General features: G+C 53.4%; 1 protein-coding gene across 3 annotated transcripts; it reads left to right on the top strand.

Annotated features, from left to right (window-relative positions):
- The first annotated feature begins 225 nt into the window (after nt 1-225).
- Nucleotides 226-10,759, top strand: KLF11 (Kruppel like factor 11). Of its 3 annotated transcripts, none has more exons than XM_040622807.1 (5): nt 226-423; nt 2,213-2,482; nt 3,729-4,692; nt 6,425-6,708; nt 9,211-10,759. In XM_040622807.1, the coding sequence occupies exons 1-4, from the start codon at nt 382-384 to the stop codon at nt 6,703-6,705; spliced, it is 1,557 nt and encodes a 518-aa protein (XP_040478741.1). In that variant the 5' UTR covers nt 226-381; the 3' UTR covers nt 6,706-6,708; nt 9,211-10,759. The 3 variants fall into 3 exon arrangements, with proteins under 3 accessions (XP_040478741.1, XP_040478740.1, XP_040478742.1); XM_040622808.1 differs by lacking the exon at nt 9,211-10,759 and adding an exon at nt 1,855-2,093 and having other exon boundaries at nt 266-423; nt 6,425-9,086; XM_040622806.1 differs by lacking the exon at nt 9,211-10,759 and having other exon boundaries at nt 6,425-9,086.
- Nucleotides 10,760-16,143: the final 5,384 nt, after the last annotated feature.

The following is a 16,143-nucleotide window of genomic DNA, read 5'->3' as shown; positions in this document are numbered from 1 at the left end:
CCGACCAAAACACGTGCCGCATCCCGCCCCGCCAGATCACGCCGCGGCCAGGCTCCGATCACGCGGCTCCCCGCGGCGCCCATTGGCCAGCGACGCAAAGACCGGGCGCGGATTGGCTGGCGGGCGTCCGGCCCCGCCCCGGCGGGGCGCGGTGTATTTTGGTTTGCCTTCGCGCCACGCCCCCACGGCCGCTCCCTCCGCGGCCGCCCCGCCCCTCCCGCACCGCGAGGGCCGCGCCGGGGCAGAGCGGCGCGGGCGGGTGGAGGCTCCCGCCGGCTGCAGGAGCTCCGGGTCGCCGCCTCCCGCGGCGCACGTGCGGCTGCAGCCGTGCGCCGAGCTCCCGCCCCGCAGCTGCTTTGTTGCCTTCGGGCCGCCGGCACCATGCACACTCCGGGGTCCGTGGGCCCGGGCGACGCGCGTGCGGTGAGTGGACGCCCATCTGAGCGAGGGGCGAGGCGGGGATGTGCCACCTCTGCGGGGCCTGGGCGCGGAGGAGGGCAGAAATGCACGGGGCTTTGCCGCGGCCGCGCGGTTAGGGGCCCGAGCGGGCCCCGGAGCTGGGCGGGGCAGGGGACGCGCCGGGCCGCTCGGGGGCGTGTGCCCCGCGCCGCCCTATGCGTAGCTTTGTCTAGCGTTTCCGCAGCGGCCGCCGGCTCCCGGCGCGGGGCTATTTCCAGCCATGACGTCACCAGGCCCTGTGAGGAGGCGGCCGTTGGGCGGGGCGCGGCTGGCGGGAACGCGACACGCGGGTGGCGGGGGTGCGAGAAGCGGGCGGTGGAAAGGGAGAGGGGGCGGGGCAAAAGCTGGCGGGAAGGTGGCACGCGGGGGGGCGGGGTAGGGGGTGGGGCAAAAGCTGGCGGGAAGGCGCAGCGGAGGGGGCGGGAGAAGGGGGAGGCCACACGCGATGGGTGGAGGCAGGGGGCGGGGCAAAGCTGGAAACGTGGTGTGTTGGGGGCAGGGGCGGGGCAAAGGGGTGGGGCGGGGCAAAGTTGGCGGGAAGGCGCACGCGGGGGTGGGGGTGGGGGTGGGGGTGGGGGGTGGGGGTGGGGGCGAGGTACGGCGCTGTCCTTAGCCATGGCCGCCTGGTGTTGGGCCCTGAGGACTATGGGGAGTTAGTCGGCTGGCTAGACCTAGGACCTTGGTCGTCGAGACTGGACGACCCTGAGGGCCTGAGAGAGAGGTATCGGAGCCCTGCGCCCCTTCAGCCCCCCCCCCCCCGTGGCTGCTGGGTGAGCGGGCAGCATCCCCACGTCTGTGACCTCAGGGTTCCGAGGCCCGGGCTGCGGTCGAAGCTAGGCCAGAGTGGCCCTTGCAAAGGCAGCCACGTTGCCAGCGTGCCCTGCGGGGGGACGTGGCCGGACAGAGGGATTTGACGCTTGGGCAAGCCAAGTGTAGACGTGTATCTTTATAGATGCAAAGGGTCTTTGGGAAGAGATCGGTTGATTTCAGCCACTTCTCTTCCCGCCTCCCACCTCCCCCACCCCCTCTGAAAAAGACCGGTGTGACACACAGGAAGGGTGTCTGTCTTTTGGGCTCTGCGAGATTTTTAAAATTCTTCTTCTTATCTCCTGACTAACCTTGTGGCAGTAGGGAGTGACTGAGTATTCCTGAGTCTAAGGAACAAGGTGCAGCCAGCATGGCCTTCCCCTTCCTGGTGCCCATGGAGTTGAGCCACTGGAAGGTTCTGCCCATGGTGATGCCCTGACTTGAGAAGGCTGTGCTGAATGCTTCAGAGAGTTGCCAAAAATGCATCTGTAGGGATACTCTTCTGCTGGCTTTGCCAACTCTGAAGAGCCATGTGTCCTCTCAGCCAACTGAAGGCTTGGAGTCGGTGTCTGTTTCTCCTCCCGGCAGGACCTCCTGGCTGGACCGTGTCACACTGGCCACTTTGGCTCACACCTCCAGGATTAAAGTCTTACTGATCATTGCCGAAGGAAAACACGAACTTAACTTTCTTAAGAATCAGGGTTTTCCGTGGAAACTGCTTGCCATCCAAGTCCAGTCATCTTCACTCTTCAGAATATTGGCTTAAAAGTGAAATTGTCAGCAGTGTTCTCTTGGCATATTTTCCTAGAATACAGAGCGTGTTGTGCGTGAGTATCGTGTGTTATGTGCATCGTGCAGGCGCCTGATGTACGTACCCACATGCCCATCAGGGTTACCCTCTCTGTTTCCCCTGGACTGAGAAGCTATTGTGTTGTGTCGCCTATAGGTTGACATCATGGACATCTGTGAGTCAATTCTGGAGAGGAAGAGGCATGATAGCGAAAGGTCTACATGCAGCATCTTGGAGCAGAATGACATCGAAGCAGTTGAGGCTCTTGTTTGCATGAGCTCCTGGGGTCAAAGATCCCAGAAAGGTGACCTATTAAAGATAAGACCCCTCACACCTGTCTCTGACCCTGGGGATGTCACCAGCACTGTGCACGTGGACGCAGCCGCACCTGAGCTACCAAAGGACTTCGACTCTTTATCGACTCTGGTAAGAAGTGGGGAGCAGAGCATTTTATGTAGTGACTAGAGTATGTTAAATAAATGTGCTGAAGAACTTGTGGGTGGATTCACAGGGATGCTGGTAGGCCACGTGCGTAACCTCCTCTTGGGTGGGTTCTAAGCGTGAAAACTTCTCTTCTCGAAAACATGCTCTTTCCATTAACCTTGCAACCACAGGGTTAAAATGTTCATAGGAGGAAACCTACAGGTGGATGTAAGAAAGTAAAGTGTACTCGCTTCCCTGGGAATTGCAGGGTGGGAGCTTCGCTTCCCCCAGATGACCCAGTCTGGGAGCAGGATACACGGGTGACAGCTAGAAGCAGCCTGTGTTTTGGCAGCAGCCTTAATGAGCTGGGTTGACACACTGGCCTCTGCCTCCCGGGAGCAACCCACTTCTTACTTGTGTGAATTGAGTGCAGTCAAGCACAGTTTTGGTTTTTGTTTCCTTCACTGGCTGGAGCTACAGAAGTGCTGGGGGAGATCGCTTCTCAGCTCGGAGAAACTGAGAACCAGCTAACGGATGTGAAAATTAGCATCTGATTGTCTTGGGCTGGAAGCTTGCACTGGAAGGAAAGTGTGGAAAGCAGACTTGGGAAGAGGAGTGAGAAGGGACTCGTGGGCAGTGGAGAGAATTGTATACATAGTGGGCCAGAGTTACTGGGCATTGAGCTGTCCCTCAGGGAGGCAGGCAGTAGGTGGGGTTGTTGGGTGCTGCAGGAGAGGCCCGGTTCAGTTAGAGCCACTGGTTAGGGCATGGCCTTTGGGGGATCAGTCCGACAGGTTTTTACCTGGCATCCAGTAGGCACTGGGTAAGTGGATGTTAAATGATTAGCACTGGGATTAAAAAAAAAAAAAAAAAAGATTTGAGAATCAGAAACTATTGTGAGAAGCTCTTATTTTGAATATAAATTTGCTTTCTCGCTTGTGGTCCTGATACTTAAATTGCTTATTTCAGTAGCTGTGCAAGCCCTGGGGTGGCACTGACATTCTTAAAACTAAGCAAGTGGATTGGTTTGGGAGAGATCAGGAAATGGGGGGAAGCCTAGAAAGTAAAATACTTCATGCAGTCTTGAAATCCCCGGGGTGCTGTTGTGAGCAGGCTTAGATGAGTCTTTTCTGGATACTTCCTAAAAGGCACTGGGGGCATGGTGATCAAAGTAAGTCCCTTTTAAAATTTAACCACAACAACCTTTCACACAGGATTTTCTCTCTTTCTTTTTTTTTTTTTTTTTAAGTGCATGACTCCTCCTCAGAGCCCTGATCTTGTGGAGCCATCAACAGGGACACTTGTTTCTTCCCAAGTAACTGAGTCCAAAGCATGCGTGGTCATGGCCGTCCCTCCAGCCTCTGCTGGGGCAGCCAAAGTGCTGAGCCGGAAGGCCGAGAAGGGCCTTCCTGGTTTGAAGCCAGAGCCACTGGAGCTAGCCCCCAACCCCTCCTGCAGGCCCATGGCGACAAGTGTCATCTGCCACACTGGGGGGAATCCTGCTCCTGGCCACGTTCCTACTGCCCAGGTTCAAGAATGCCAACTTTCCGTCAACAGAGAAGGAGAAGCACAGTTTTTGGGACATACTGCAGCTTTGCTGGACACACAACTCACAGACAGTCTACTGAACACTAGCTCAGTGTCATGTCAGCCTTGCTTGCACAAGTCTGGTGGCCTGATCCCCGTTGACAAAGGCCAGCAGGCAGGGTGGCCTGTCTCAATTCAGACCTGCTCACCAAAGAATTATGAAAGTGACTTGCCAAGGAAAGCCACCCCTCTCATTTCTGTCCCTGTCCCCAGCTCCCCTGTCTTTTGCCAAATGATCCCTGTGACTGGACAGAGGGGCATGTTATCAGCTTTTTTGAAGCCTCCTCCCCAAGCGTCTGCAGGGACTGTCAAACCCATCCTACCCCATGCTGCTCCAGTGCCCCAGCCTGTGTTCGTGGGACCACCTGTGCCTCAGGGAGCTGTGATGCTGGTTCTGCCCCAGGCAGCCCTCCCCCAGCCTGCCCCCTCTTCACCCAGTGTCATGGCTCTGGGGAATACCAGGTTCTTGCCCCTTGCCCCTGCTCCAGTGCTCATTGCCTCCGGTCAAAACTGTGCCCCTCAGGTAGACTTTTCCCGAAGGAGAAATTATGTTTGCAACTTCCCAGGCTGCCGGAAAACCTACTTTAAAAGTTCCCACCTCAAGGCTCATCTTCGCACCCACACAGGTGAGTACTAAGGCAGGTAGGGCATTAGAACTCCAGATCCTGTGTTGAAGAAACACACCTTCAGCCTTCCTTGAGTGGGAGGGAAACGTGAGAACCACTGGAAAAGGTGGAAAGCTGGCTGTTTTTCTTTGGTTCTGAAAAGCCTTTGTAGTCTTGTAGGGATTGGGATTAACATTAGTACAACCATCACTGGTTTTTCTAGAACACACCATCTGCTGATCCCAGTAGATAAAATGTAGCACAGTTCTAGGATTGTACTCCTTTAATAGGTTTTTAGGGTGACACTCATGTTCCCCTTTGTCTTTACATTGCAGTAGACTCCTTAGTCTTTTTGCATTTGAGAAAATGTGCATTTCACATTCTGTAACCATCAGTGTAACTTATTTTAGTTCACTATGGGGAAAGGTCTTTAAAGTGTGGAAGAGTTTGAATTCGAAAATGTGTGAACTTTAAAGGAATGTAGTTTTCTTTTGCTGGGAATATATAGTTTTTAATTCAGAAGGAGAAGTAATACAGGAAACTATAATGATTTACTGATACCTTTATTATCTCGTCAGCCTGCTCCAAGAGAATTTTTGGCAGTGATAGAAATATGCTCGGTCCAGTTAAGGTAGCCATTAGTTATATGTGCTTAAAATGGGGACAGTGTGACTAAGGAAGTAAATTTTTCGTTTTCAATAAGTTTCCTTTACATGGCTACGTGGGGCTGTGGCTACCATGTTTAATGGAGGTCTGGTAGAGCTTTGATTTTAGTAGATTAGGTTAGAATATTGCAGATGTTCTGTGGTACTCTTGCTCTTTGAGTTACCGTTCTGCTGTTCTGTTTTTAAGGCTCCTATGGTTAAATCGTCTGTTTGTTAAACTCGCCTTTCAGAGGTTCCCACACATACGTAAGTGCAAGGACAGTAACAGGTCACACGGAGTCTGCAGTAAAGCTGCGTTTCATAAACTCCTGGTTGCGGAGCCCCCTTCCCCCAGAATGTCTGCTCACGGCCTGTAGGACAGCAGTGAGTTGTGGAATACAGTGTAGGAAGGGCTGACCTGGAAGGAGTTACTGTTGTATTGTCCTCCAAAATGCATTTCAGGTTGGTGGTTGTAGCTCTTCATAGCTCTAACCTTGGCGGCTCCCACTCAACGAATGAAATGGAGTCTAGTATTTGGATGTGATAGTCACGGGGGTGTCGAAGCTAGTGGGTGCCTGTAAGGGGCTCTGCTTTTGAGGGAGGAATTATTCCTTTCAAGAATCTTCCCCCTTATCCCAAGCTACAACAATGAGAGATTTATTTTTATTTAAAAATATCTTTTAAGGGGCACCTGGGTGGCGCGTTCTGTTGGGCATCGAACTCTTGGTTTTGGCTTGGGTCATGATCTTGGGGTTGGGGGATCAAGCCCCGAGTTGGGCTCCACGCTCAGCAGAGGCTCCTTGACTCTCTCTACCGCTCCCTGCTGCACGCTCGTGCACGCTCTCTCTCTCAAATGGATAAATCTTTAAGAAAAGGAAATCTTTTGAAGTGTGAGATTAGTTTGACATCTTTGGGCCCTGAAATACATCTTAGGTGTGGCAAAAAGAAATGGAGGATTTCTTGACTTGTGAATGACTCAATTGCCGGAATAATAGGCTACTCCTTTCTTAGATTCTGATGAGCAAAACTTACAAACGACGTGAAGTAACCAGTCTGGTAGGGTGCCGAGTGCTTACGTTTTCCTTAATGCGTGTTTTCTCGTCTCTTAGGAGAGAAGCCCTTTAACTGTAACTGGGATGGCTGTGATAAAAAATTTGCTCGTTCCGATGAACTCTCTCGCCACCGCAGAACTCACACTGGGGAGAAGAAGTTCGTGTGCCCGGTGTGTGATCGGCGTTTCATGCGCAGTGACCACCTGACGAAGCACGCCCGGCGCCACATGACTACCAAGAAGATCCCCGGCTGGCAGGCAGAGGTCGGCAAACTGAACCGGATCGCCGCAGCAGAGAAACCTGGGAGCCCGCTAGCGAGCATGCCGGCCTCTGCGTGAGAGGTCAGCCAGGGAGTTGCCCGTGGGAATTTTAAAAAGCATTTTTCAGGAATGGAACTGATGGTTTTCTCTCCAAAAAAAAAAAAAGTCTTGGTGGATAGGAAAAAGTGGGGAGCTGGTTCTGATGAAAGTATGTTAACTTTTCCTTTTTGGTTGGGACCCTGTTCAGTATCTTTTGTAGTTAACAGAGGTTTTTTTGAGGGAACGGAAGAAAATTTGATCATCTGAATCACCAGCATTCAAACCGACGTTTCGGCAATAAAGTTTACAAAATCTGGATTTTTACAGTCTTTCTATTCATGTTTTGTAGAACTGAGACAGGGTACTAATTTTTATACTGTTTTTTTATTAAAGTATTTATATTGTTGGTGTTCAAATCACCAATTTCTAGATAGGTGATTTCACAGTCTTCTTTTCAGTGTTCAGCAGTGGTTTCCATAATAACTCTACATTTAGTAAATTTGGCATGTTATTCAGTCACAAAACAAAACAAAAAAACCCACAAGTCTATAATCAGGCCTTTTAGATCTAAGAATTTTTTAGAACCAGAACTGGTTGAATAGGGGCTTCTTAAATTGGGGGTGGGGGAGAGAACTTGCATTTAGCTTTTTCATAGCATTTTCAAGAGAAATTCCAGGCAGTGATTCCTTTAAGGCTGTAGCCCAAGGAATTATAATTTTGGTTAAGTAGAACGAGTCATTTATCTGTGTCCACGGTGTGACTTCTGAAGAATGTACCCCCAGGATCATTTAAAATACCTGATAGATACCCGCTGAACAATGAGCTGTAGGATTTGAGTGTCTGTGTCTTTGGGGGCCATTGCTCTGCTGAGAGCAACCTACTCAGTTCCCTGTTTACCTCAAACACCAAAAAAAGATAACGTAAGCCCTCAAAGCCAGCCACTTTGTTAATTGCTGACTTCTTTTGCTGTGGCCTTATAGTATTTTGTGGGTAGAGTAACTTCTTAGAGAAGAAGAAAAGGTCCTTATTGGTTGGAGGAACTTCCCACCAAAGTACAGTTTATCTGAGGTGAAGTGTACATGCAAACAGTCCAGCTCCAACATTCTGATTCCCCTCATTCTTAAATATTAAGAACTATGGGAAATGCAAGTTACGCTCAAGGCAGTAATACTACTCTGCTTTCCTTTCATTCATTTTATCTGAAGGAAGTTGATCAAACAGAATTACTTGGAATGGGGTGTTTTGCAGTCTGCTTAGAAAATAGACCCGTGGCGCCACTGAACACATGTGATCCCAGGTCCTAATTCTGCAGAGACCGCGCGGCTCTGGGCTCCGGGGAGCCACCGAGCTTGCTTGTGTTGGGCGGCGCTGGGAGTCCAGGCAACGCGGTGCGTGCGAGGAACAGGGATGTTGCACTGCTTTGTGAGCCTGGGAATGGGTTTTTATCGTGCCGTATGTATTTAGATTTTGTGTTTGCCTTTTAGTTACTGGCATTTACTTTTATTAAAATAATGGTAAGGTGAAATAGTGAATACATATGATGAGGTTTTATGTTCAGGTCCCTTTGGTCTGGTAATCGTCGCCTGGTCAGTCACTGTATGTTACTTGATAGCCAGTAAGTTGCCCTTTACCATCAGCTGCTCATTGACATAGACGTCGGAGTGCTGGCTGTGTGTTGAGGTGGCTTTCTTCTTCTTGGACACTTCGTAGTTGAGTATTCCTGCAGCTCATGAGACAGCACCGTTGCAAGAGAACCGTAATTAAATGTATATAGCTCATGTCTCCCCACCACCCAGTCTCTTCTCCCACCTCTACCTTAAATCAACATAAACTATGTGTATGCCGTTAAATGGCATTAAATTTGGATATTTTTTTAATTATGCAAAATAACGGAAGTCCGACTAATGTCCTGGTGGATAGTGCAAGGTCTTTGCGTATTGGATTACTTGTCACACTAAAGTTCACTCTCTGAGCAGCGTCGTTTCTAAAGAATAGATGTGTTTAAAATGGTTTTGATTTATACGTCCATTTCCTGATTAGATTTAGAAATACCTTCTGTAAACGACTCCCCCCCCCACCCCGTTCATTGACTGAAAGACTATAAATTGGGAGAGTTTCCGCCTGAAAAATACTGTGCTGAGAACCAGAGCCCTGGTGTTATCTCAGCGTGGAGGCCGGCGGCCGTAGGCTCCGGGTCGGGAGCGGAGCGCGGCAGCCTCCCCCAGTGCACTTTATCGCCTGAGCAGTTTTGCTTGATCTTTTTTTTGACTTTGAGCCTTTTTTAAGTGGTTTCAGTAATAAAATTTAAAATGTTTCAGAATTACGTTTTATGTAACAGACTTTGACTTATTATTTAAATGAATATGTGTGATGTAACTTTTTTCTTTGAATCCTATAAAACTTTTTTGATTTGCAAACTGGACTTGTGTCCTGTGTCGTGTAGCCGCGTCTGAGTGTACCCGGTATCTTTTCAGCAAAGAGTCTACAAAATTCATTGTATATTGGCCCTGCCTAACGCTCCTCTCTGTGTTCTCTTCTGTTCAGCTCCCAGGGCGCCCTTTAGATTCCTTGGAGGGTTCTTTACGTGAAAGAAGCGTGTGAAGAGGCTGCCTCTGTGTGACCACTGATGCTCATCTCGTTCTGACAGGCTGGGACCTCGAGTGACAAGAGGCAGAATGGGAGAGTCTCTTCCCTCCCTCCTTCCCCCTCCAGCCCAGGCTTTACAAGCGTGTCACGGAGCCAGGGTCTTCACTCCTGCTCTTGGGTGTGCTCTCTCTCGAACCCACTGCGGCTGGGGCTCTGCGTCCACACCTCACGGAAGGAGCGGAGATTTCCATGAGTTCAGGCCTCAGTCGTCATGCCGACAGCCTTGGACAGAGCTGATCACCAGCCCCCGCCCCACAGGCCATACTCTCCTGCTTTCCTCTTGCTGCACCGTCTGCTCCTTTGCTGGGCCCCCTCCTCTCCCTGACCCTTTTCCTACTCACCTCACAACCATGGTGATCTTTTCCAATCTCGTGCCTTAGATAGAAATAACCTCTCTACTGCGGAGACCCCCGTGTGTGTATCTGTCCTTTGCACCTCTCACCTGAGCACCGGAGTCCCACATCCAGCTGTCCACTGGATGTGTGTCCAGTCAGCATCTCAAGCTTAACCAGGCTCCTCATCTCTCCCATGCTCACTTTTCTCACAGTTAAGCTCACTGTCTTTAGAAAGAACAGCGAGTCCATCCTTCGAGCATTCAGGTGTAAAACCTTGGAGTCACCTGGACCCCTTTCTCACTTCACACGCAATCTGTCACAGTCCTGTTGACTCTCTGCCTTCCAAAGCTGGAATGTGATTCCATAGGCCACACTGTTCCTGGTCATGTGTGTGTGTATGTGTGTGTGTGTGCGCGTGCGCACGTGCGGGCGGTGGGGAGGGGGTCGGTAAATGTTCATAATGGGCTTTGCATTCAGCCGTCCACCTAGGAAAGTCTCTCCAGCTCCGAACGCCTTTGTTTCCGGGGAAACAGCCACAAGCTTGGTACCTTCAGCTTTGTGAACTCGCTGTCCTTCCCCTGTTGTCCTCAGGGCTCTGACTGCTTCCTGGCTATAACCTCCACTGTCCCTGTGCTTTCCCCCTGCCTCTTTGTTGAGGGACTTCTACCATGAGGAACTTGGGACATTTTCCTGATGGCTGGGCCCCCTCCCAGGAGAAAGCCCAGGCACTGGGACGCCCCACTAGAGGGGTGAGACACAGTCCCTCTAAGTTAGGAGGGTTCGTTCCCAAAGGCCTCTTCCCACGTTCCACGATGGTCCCGAGCTGGCTCTGCAGACAGGCTGCTTCTCCCCAGCATGTCTTGCTGAGCTCAGAGGACAAACTGGCCAACAACCGAGATGATAAAGAAGCAGCAAGATGCCACAAGCCCAGTGCTGGGAGGTGCACGTGTACAGCGAGATGACGGTCATACCGGGACGGCACTCGCACTTCCTCCTCAGCGCTCAGTAGGCAGTTCTGACGGCAGCCTCCGGGGAGCCTTCCCGGGGCACCCCTTTCCTGGACTCCTTTAAGACTAGAGGTTTGTGCTTTAATACTAAAACTTGTCATATTTTATTGAATTTTATTGCAAGTCTAATCTACCCGCTAAAATGTAAGGTCCCATATGCCAGAGATCATATACCCACCTACCCCCATCCACCCTCCCATCCACCCCCTCAGCCATCCATCCCCTCCCCATCCATCCATCCAAACCCCCTCCGTCCATTTACCCACCACCCAACAGCATGTAAGGAACTCCTGTCATGTTGCAGCAGAAACCCAGAGATGAGTCATTCTAGTTTCTGCCCCCAAGGAGCTCACAGTCCTGTGGGTAAGACGTGAAAACACATGAAGGAACAGTTTGAACTGAAAACAGATAAAAGGATAGAAGGGCAGGGAGACCATGCAGTGAGTGGCTGCCTGCCTGTGCCGCTGGAAAGTCTTCCGGGGGAACATCTGAACTAAAGGGGAAGGGAAGGTTTTCCAGGCCCCGGACCAGAACAGCAGCAGATGCAGGACAAAGATGCCGACGCCCCCCCGCCCCCCGCCCCGGTGCCAGAGGGTGGGCTGTGAGGGCCCCGGTGGGAGCGGAGGGGGCAATGCTGGGGAGGCGGCCTCGTGTCTTCCCTACGGGCCGGGCAAGCATCGCCAAGGGTTTCCCAGGGCGGGAGTAGGGAAGCAGCCCTCACCCGCTGCGGACTCACCTGGATTCTGGTGAGGGATGTGGGGAAGATGGGGGTCTGTGCCTCTGCTCCCCCTTTCCTGAACCTCCCTTTCATGCTGACACCCTACCGCCTCTCCCGACTGAACTAACTGCCCAGCCTTCTTTCATGGCACCTGTCACTCTAATCCCACCTCTGTGTTTACCTTTTGTCCCCTTCCTAAACTGTGGGTTCCCTGACAGGGATGGCCGCTCTTCCTTGTGGCTGGTCAGTGCCCCTAAGGCCTAGCATCCTGGAGGCCCAGGGGACTCCCTCAGTGTTTGTTAAATTGGGGGGAAGTTCACGCTCCGTGCTCAGGTCAGACTGGTCTGGCCGAGGAGCTGGAGGGGTGAGCCCGGGGCTGGAGCTCAGTCAGGAGACTACTGACTCGCAGACCGAGGAAGAAGGCTAAGAAGTAGATGGGCTTTGAGCAGCAAAGACCGTGAGGTCTTGATGGGAAAAGCGAGGCGGCAGTCCCGTCTCTCCACTGTCCAGTCTGAGGGCACGCATGCAGGCCAGTGGTGGCCTAGGGCAGAGGCAGCACGGAAGAGGGCGGCCTCCTTTTCTTGTTTGTTTTTAAAGATTGATTTATTTATGGGGGGGGGGATGAGGCAGAGGGAGAGAATGAATCCTGAGGCAGACTCCGCTGAGCACAGAGCCCAACAGGAGGCTCGATCCCAGGACCCTGAGATCATGACCTGAGCCGAAATCAAGAGTCAGATGCTGATCCGACTGAGCCCCCCAGGCGCCCGAGCAGCCTTCTTTTCCATGAAGGGGCTGATAGGCCCTGGAGTCCCTGTGGGCTGCTTTGGTGGGTAGTGCTGATGTGGCCTCAGGTGGGCTGACTCCCTCTAGCTGCGTGCTGCTAAGAGATACTCTACCCTTCTGAGCTTTAATTTCCTTATTTATGAAATGAGGCCCGAGTAAGAGGCAACACGCCTATCTCGGGGTCTGGCGCTTTTATTTTGCACGTAGAAGAAAATCTTAGCAGGGGCGCCTGGGTGGCTCAGTCGGTGAAGCATCTGACTCTTGATCTCAGCTCAGGTCTTGATCTCGGGGTCATGAGTTCAAGTCCCGTGTTGGGCTCCACACCAGGCGTGGAGCTGACTTAAAACAAACAAACCTTAGTTGTTTCCCATCCAAAGGAGCCAGGGCTCCTCGCAGCATAGCTGCTTGGGGGCACAGAAACATCCAGACACGCTTAAGAGTATCCTTGTGTTGCCAGCTGCCTTCGAGAGTGTCAGGGACTGTGCTAAACAGCAAAGGAGTCATCCAAAGGGACGGCCACAGACCGACTTGTGACAGTGTGCACATTAAAATCATAGACTACGAATTCCACTTCCACCCAAGAGGCACTAACAAGACCCGAATACACCCTCATGTCCAAAATAGCAAGCAAAATACCAGCGCCACCTGGGGAGCTTAGTCGGCTGAGCGTCCGACTCTTGGTTTCCACTCGGCGTGATCTCGGGGTGGTGAGATCGAGCCCCGTGTCGGGCTCTGCACTCGGCGTGAAGTCTGCTTGAGATTCTCTTCCTCTGCCCCTCCCACTCCTGCTCTCTTGCTTTCAAGTAAATAAATAAATCTTAAAATAGCAAGGGAAAACCCATCCAGATAAAATCGCCATCCTAGCGTTTTCAAGGAACTGGGCCCTAGAGCGACCCCTGAGAGACAGGAAATGAGTGGGGTGAACCCTGCGATTGCCCCCGCTGGCTGCCGGGAGGAAGTTTCCAGGCTGCCGTGGAGGGAGGCGAAACCAGGCAGGACCCAGAGGAGTCCCTGAGTTGAGGCGATGGCACTGAGGGTCCAGGGACACTAAGGAGGTGAGGGATCAAAGGACAGAGTGCCGAGGAAGAGAGGACAGTGAGAGAATGCTGGAGATCTGCCAAGGGCGCCCCTGAGTGACCCACGCGCACCGGCCTGAGCGTGGCAGCACCCCGAATATGAAGACAGCTGTGTACACGCTGGCACGCGTCCATTCTACAGGCTTGGAGCCGCCACTTTTACCAGCTCTTCAAAGGGTGACTGCACGGTTAGAGCCAGGCTCTGGAGGATCAGGCTTCTTGAAGAGAACGCAAGGGGTGCACAGAGGGGGCAGGGCCTTGGCTGGGCCAGGTGAGCCCAGGAGCCATGACGCAGGTGCCCAGGCCTGCAGTGGGCCTCAAGGGGCACAGCTGAGCATGGGCTCCCCAGGCCAGGGATGACACGGCCAGGGGAAGCTCTGAAACAGGAATATGGGGGACGCCGGGAAAATGTGGAGTTCCTGCTGGTAAGCGGAGTGAGGCTCGAAGCTGTGGGTCCTCACTTGTGACCTCGGGGGCATCCCTGAGGAAGATTTGTGCCTCTTGGTAGACCAAACCCCCAAGCCCAGACCCAGCCGGCCTGTGGAGCACAGACCAGCTCCTGAGGGGCCCGACAGGGTCCCTCTTCCTCACCACCAGGTCCCCACCTATGGGCTGCACAATGACAGAGCCCCCCCGCCAGCCGTTTGCCATGCAGGCCTCCGAGGGACCATGGGCAGTAGGAAGGACAGATGCCCTCTGCCCACTGAAAAGCTGAGGAAGCTAAGATCCCCAGATCCCTTGCTGGAAAGTGAGGCCAGGGCTGGAGTCTGGGCCTCCACGCTCCGTGCGGGGCTCCCCCAGTACACCTGTTTCCAGCTCTTGCTGCAGAGAGAAGCTGCTCGGCCTCCTCAGGGAGCCTGGCTACTTCCTACCCCACATTTTCCAAGGGCGAAGGAGGAAGCAGTGTGGTCTGCAGGCCCCAGGCCCCAGGCCCCAGTGGCTCCCTGCCCCTCCTCTGTGCCGGCACGGGACTTGGCTTATTGCTGTCACATCTTTATGCCTCCAGGGCCACCCCCCCGGCCCAGCACAGAAGGTCGTGTTACTTTTATTTTCCACTCAGGTTCTCTCCTGTCCGATTTGTAGGAAACTCAGCCCTTCCCTCTGCGGTTCCTCCTCTTCCCTACGAGTTGTCCTAAACCTCTTGGGGCTTAGCGAGTCCAAATGGGGATCTTTCCAACCGCAGCTCCCCAGGGGCTGAGCCAGGAGGTCCTAACCGACGCACTGCTGGGAATGCTCGCTGCCAAGTGGTGTCACCGTTGAGTCCTGGCCACAGGCCCCTGACGCCGGCAGAAGCCCGGGTCTTGGGAGGGCAGCCCTGTGCCTTTGGAGCCACAAGAAACCACATGCACTTTCAGCCTCCTGTGTGGCCACACGCCAGACACTGGCTCCACGGGGTGTCCGTCAGATGTTCGCCTCCTTAAAATAAGCGTCGCCTTTCCTTCCCAGGCCCCACACCCCACAGAAGCGGCAGCTTTTCCTTTCCGACTTTGGAAACTGACGAATTCATCACAGAAAATAGAGCCCTGTGCACCTGTTAAGGTTGGATTCGTCCCAAGGGGGTCCAGATGCCACCACACCGAAGGGCTGATTTCATGTTGCCTCCTTCCTGGAGGAGGGCACTGGCCTTCAGAGCCTCAGATGTGGTTTATCCTCTCCAGGGCCCTCACGAAGGCTTTCCTCCTGCCTAATTATCACCAGAACATGGGGCGCCTGGGTGGCTCAGTCGTTAAGCATCTGCCTTCAGCTCAGGACGTGATCCCAGGGTCCTGGGGTCGAGCCCCACATCAGGGTCCATGCCCCACTGGGAGCCTGCTTCTCCCTCTCCCACTCCCCCTGCCTGTGTTCCCTCTCTCGCTGGCTGTCTCTCTCTTTCTGTCAAATAAAATAAAATCTTAAAAAAAAAAATTACCGCCAGAGCAGAAGGACCTCCACCCACCCCTGTAGCAGCACTGGCTACTCTTCTCTGACAGCCTGTCCCCTCTCGAGTGAATACGCGTCTACAGATGTGCTGGCCACTGGAGACGGCACGGCCTCCATGGCGGAGACCAGATCTTAGGCATGAACTGGGCATCTAGCCCAGGGTCAGGCTCACAACAACAGGGGCTCAGGAGATGGGGACGCATGTGGCATTGAACAGAGCCTCTGGGGGGCTCACTGGAGGGCAGCACAGCCCAGTGGGACGTGGCTCTAAGACTTTGGACCATCAGGGGCGCCTGTCGGACCATCAGGGGTGGCTCAGTCGGTGAAGCGTCTGGCTCTTGATTTCGCTCAGGTCGTGATCTCAGGGTCGTGAGGTCAAGCCCTGCGTGGGGCTCTGCACTCATTGGGGAGTCTGCTTGAGATTCTCTCCCTCTGCCCTTCCTCTCTCCCTCTCTCTCAAATAAATAAATAAATAAATAAATAAATAAATAAATAAATAAAGACTTTGTCCCGTGGAAGGGCACGGTCTCAGGAAAGCTCATCACACCGTGAGGAGGAGGCTGCCTGGACGAGGCCAGGACACCAACGGCTGGAGAGGAGTGGCTTGGGAACCCCGGTGACAGGAGAAGGGGAGGGCCTGGCTCTGCTCCTTCCCCATGGAAATGGGGAGCCGGGAATGGAGTGTGTTTCCTGAGTTCCTGCCACTCTGCAGCTTCAGAGGAGCGCGCCCACCACAGAAACCAGGAGACACACTTGCGGTGCTCAGACCGTCCACGCATCGACAGGTGTCATGGTCACTTTTGGCTCGGAGGCCTTTTTCTTCCTGCCTCTCGTTGAGCCGCCTTCCTCCCGGTCTGAGAGCAGAGGGCTGGGGCTCCGGAGGCACAGAGGCTGGAGGGAAGGGCTGGAGGAGTGCGTGGCCGCCGCAGGCCATGGGCACCCGTCTAGCGCCCCCAGGCCTTCCCCGCAACCCCTTGGGCCAGCCCCCTGCC

This window comes from Ursus maritimus, unplaced genomic scaffold (genome assembly GCF_017311325.1).
Source record: "Ursus maritimus isolate PB19 unplaced genomic scaffold, ASM1731132v1 scaffold_6, whole genome shotgun sequence".
Taxonomy (NCBI): Eukaryota; Metazoa; Chordata; class Mammalia; order Carnivora; family Ursidae; genus Ursus; species Ursus maritimus.
The sequence above is the reverse complement of the archived record's forward strand: the minus strand, read 5'-3'. Positions and strand labels throughout refer to the sequence as shown.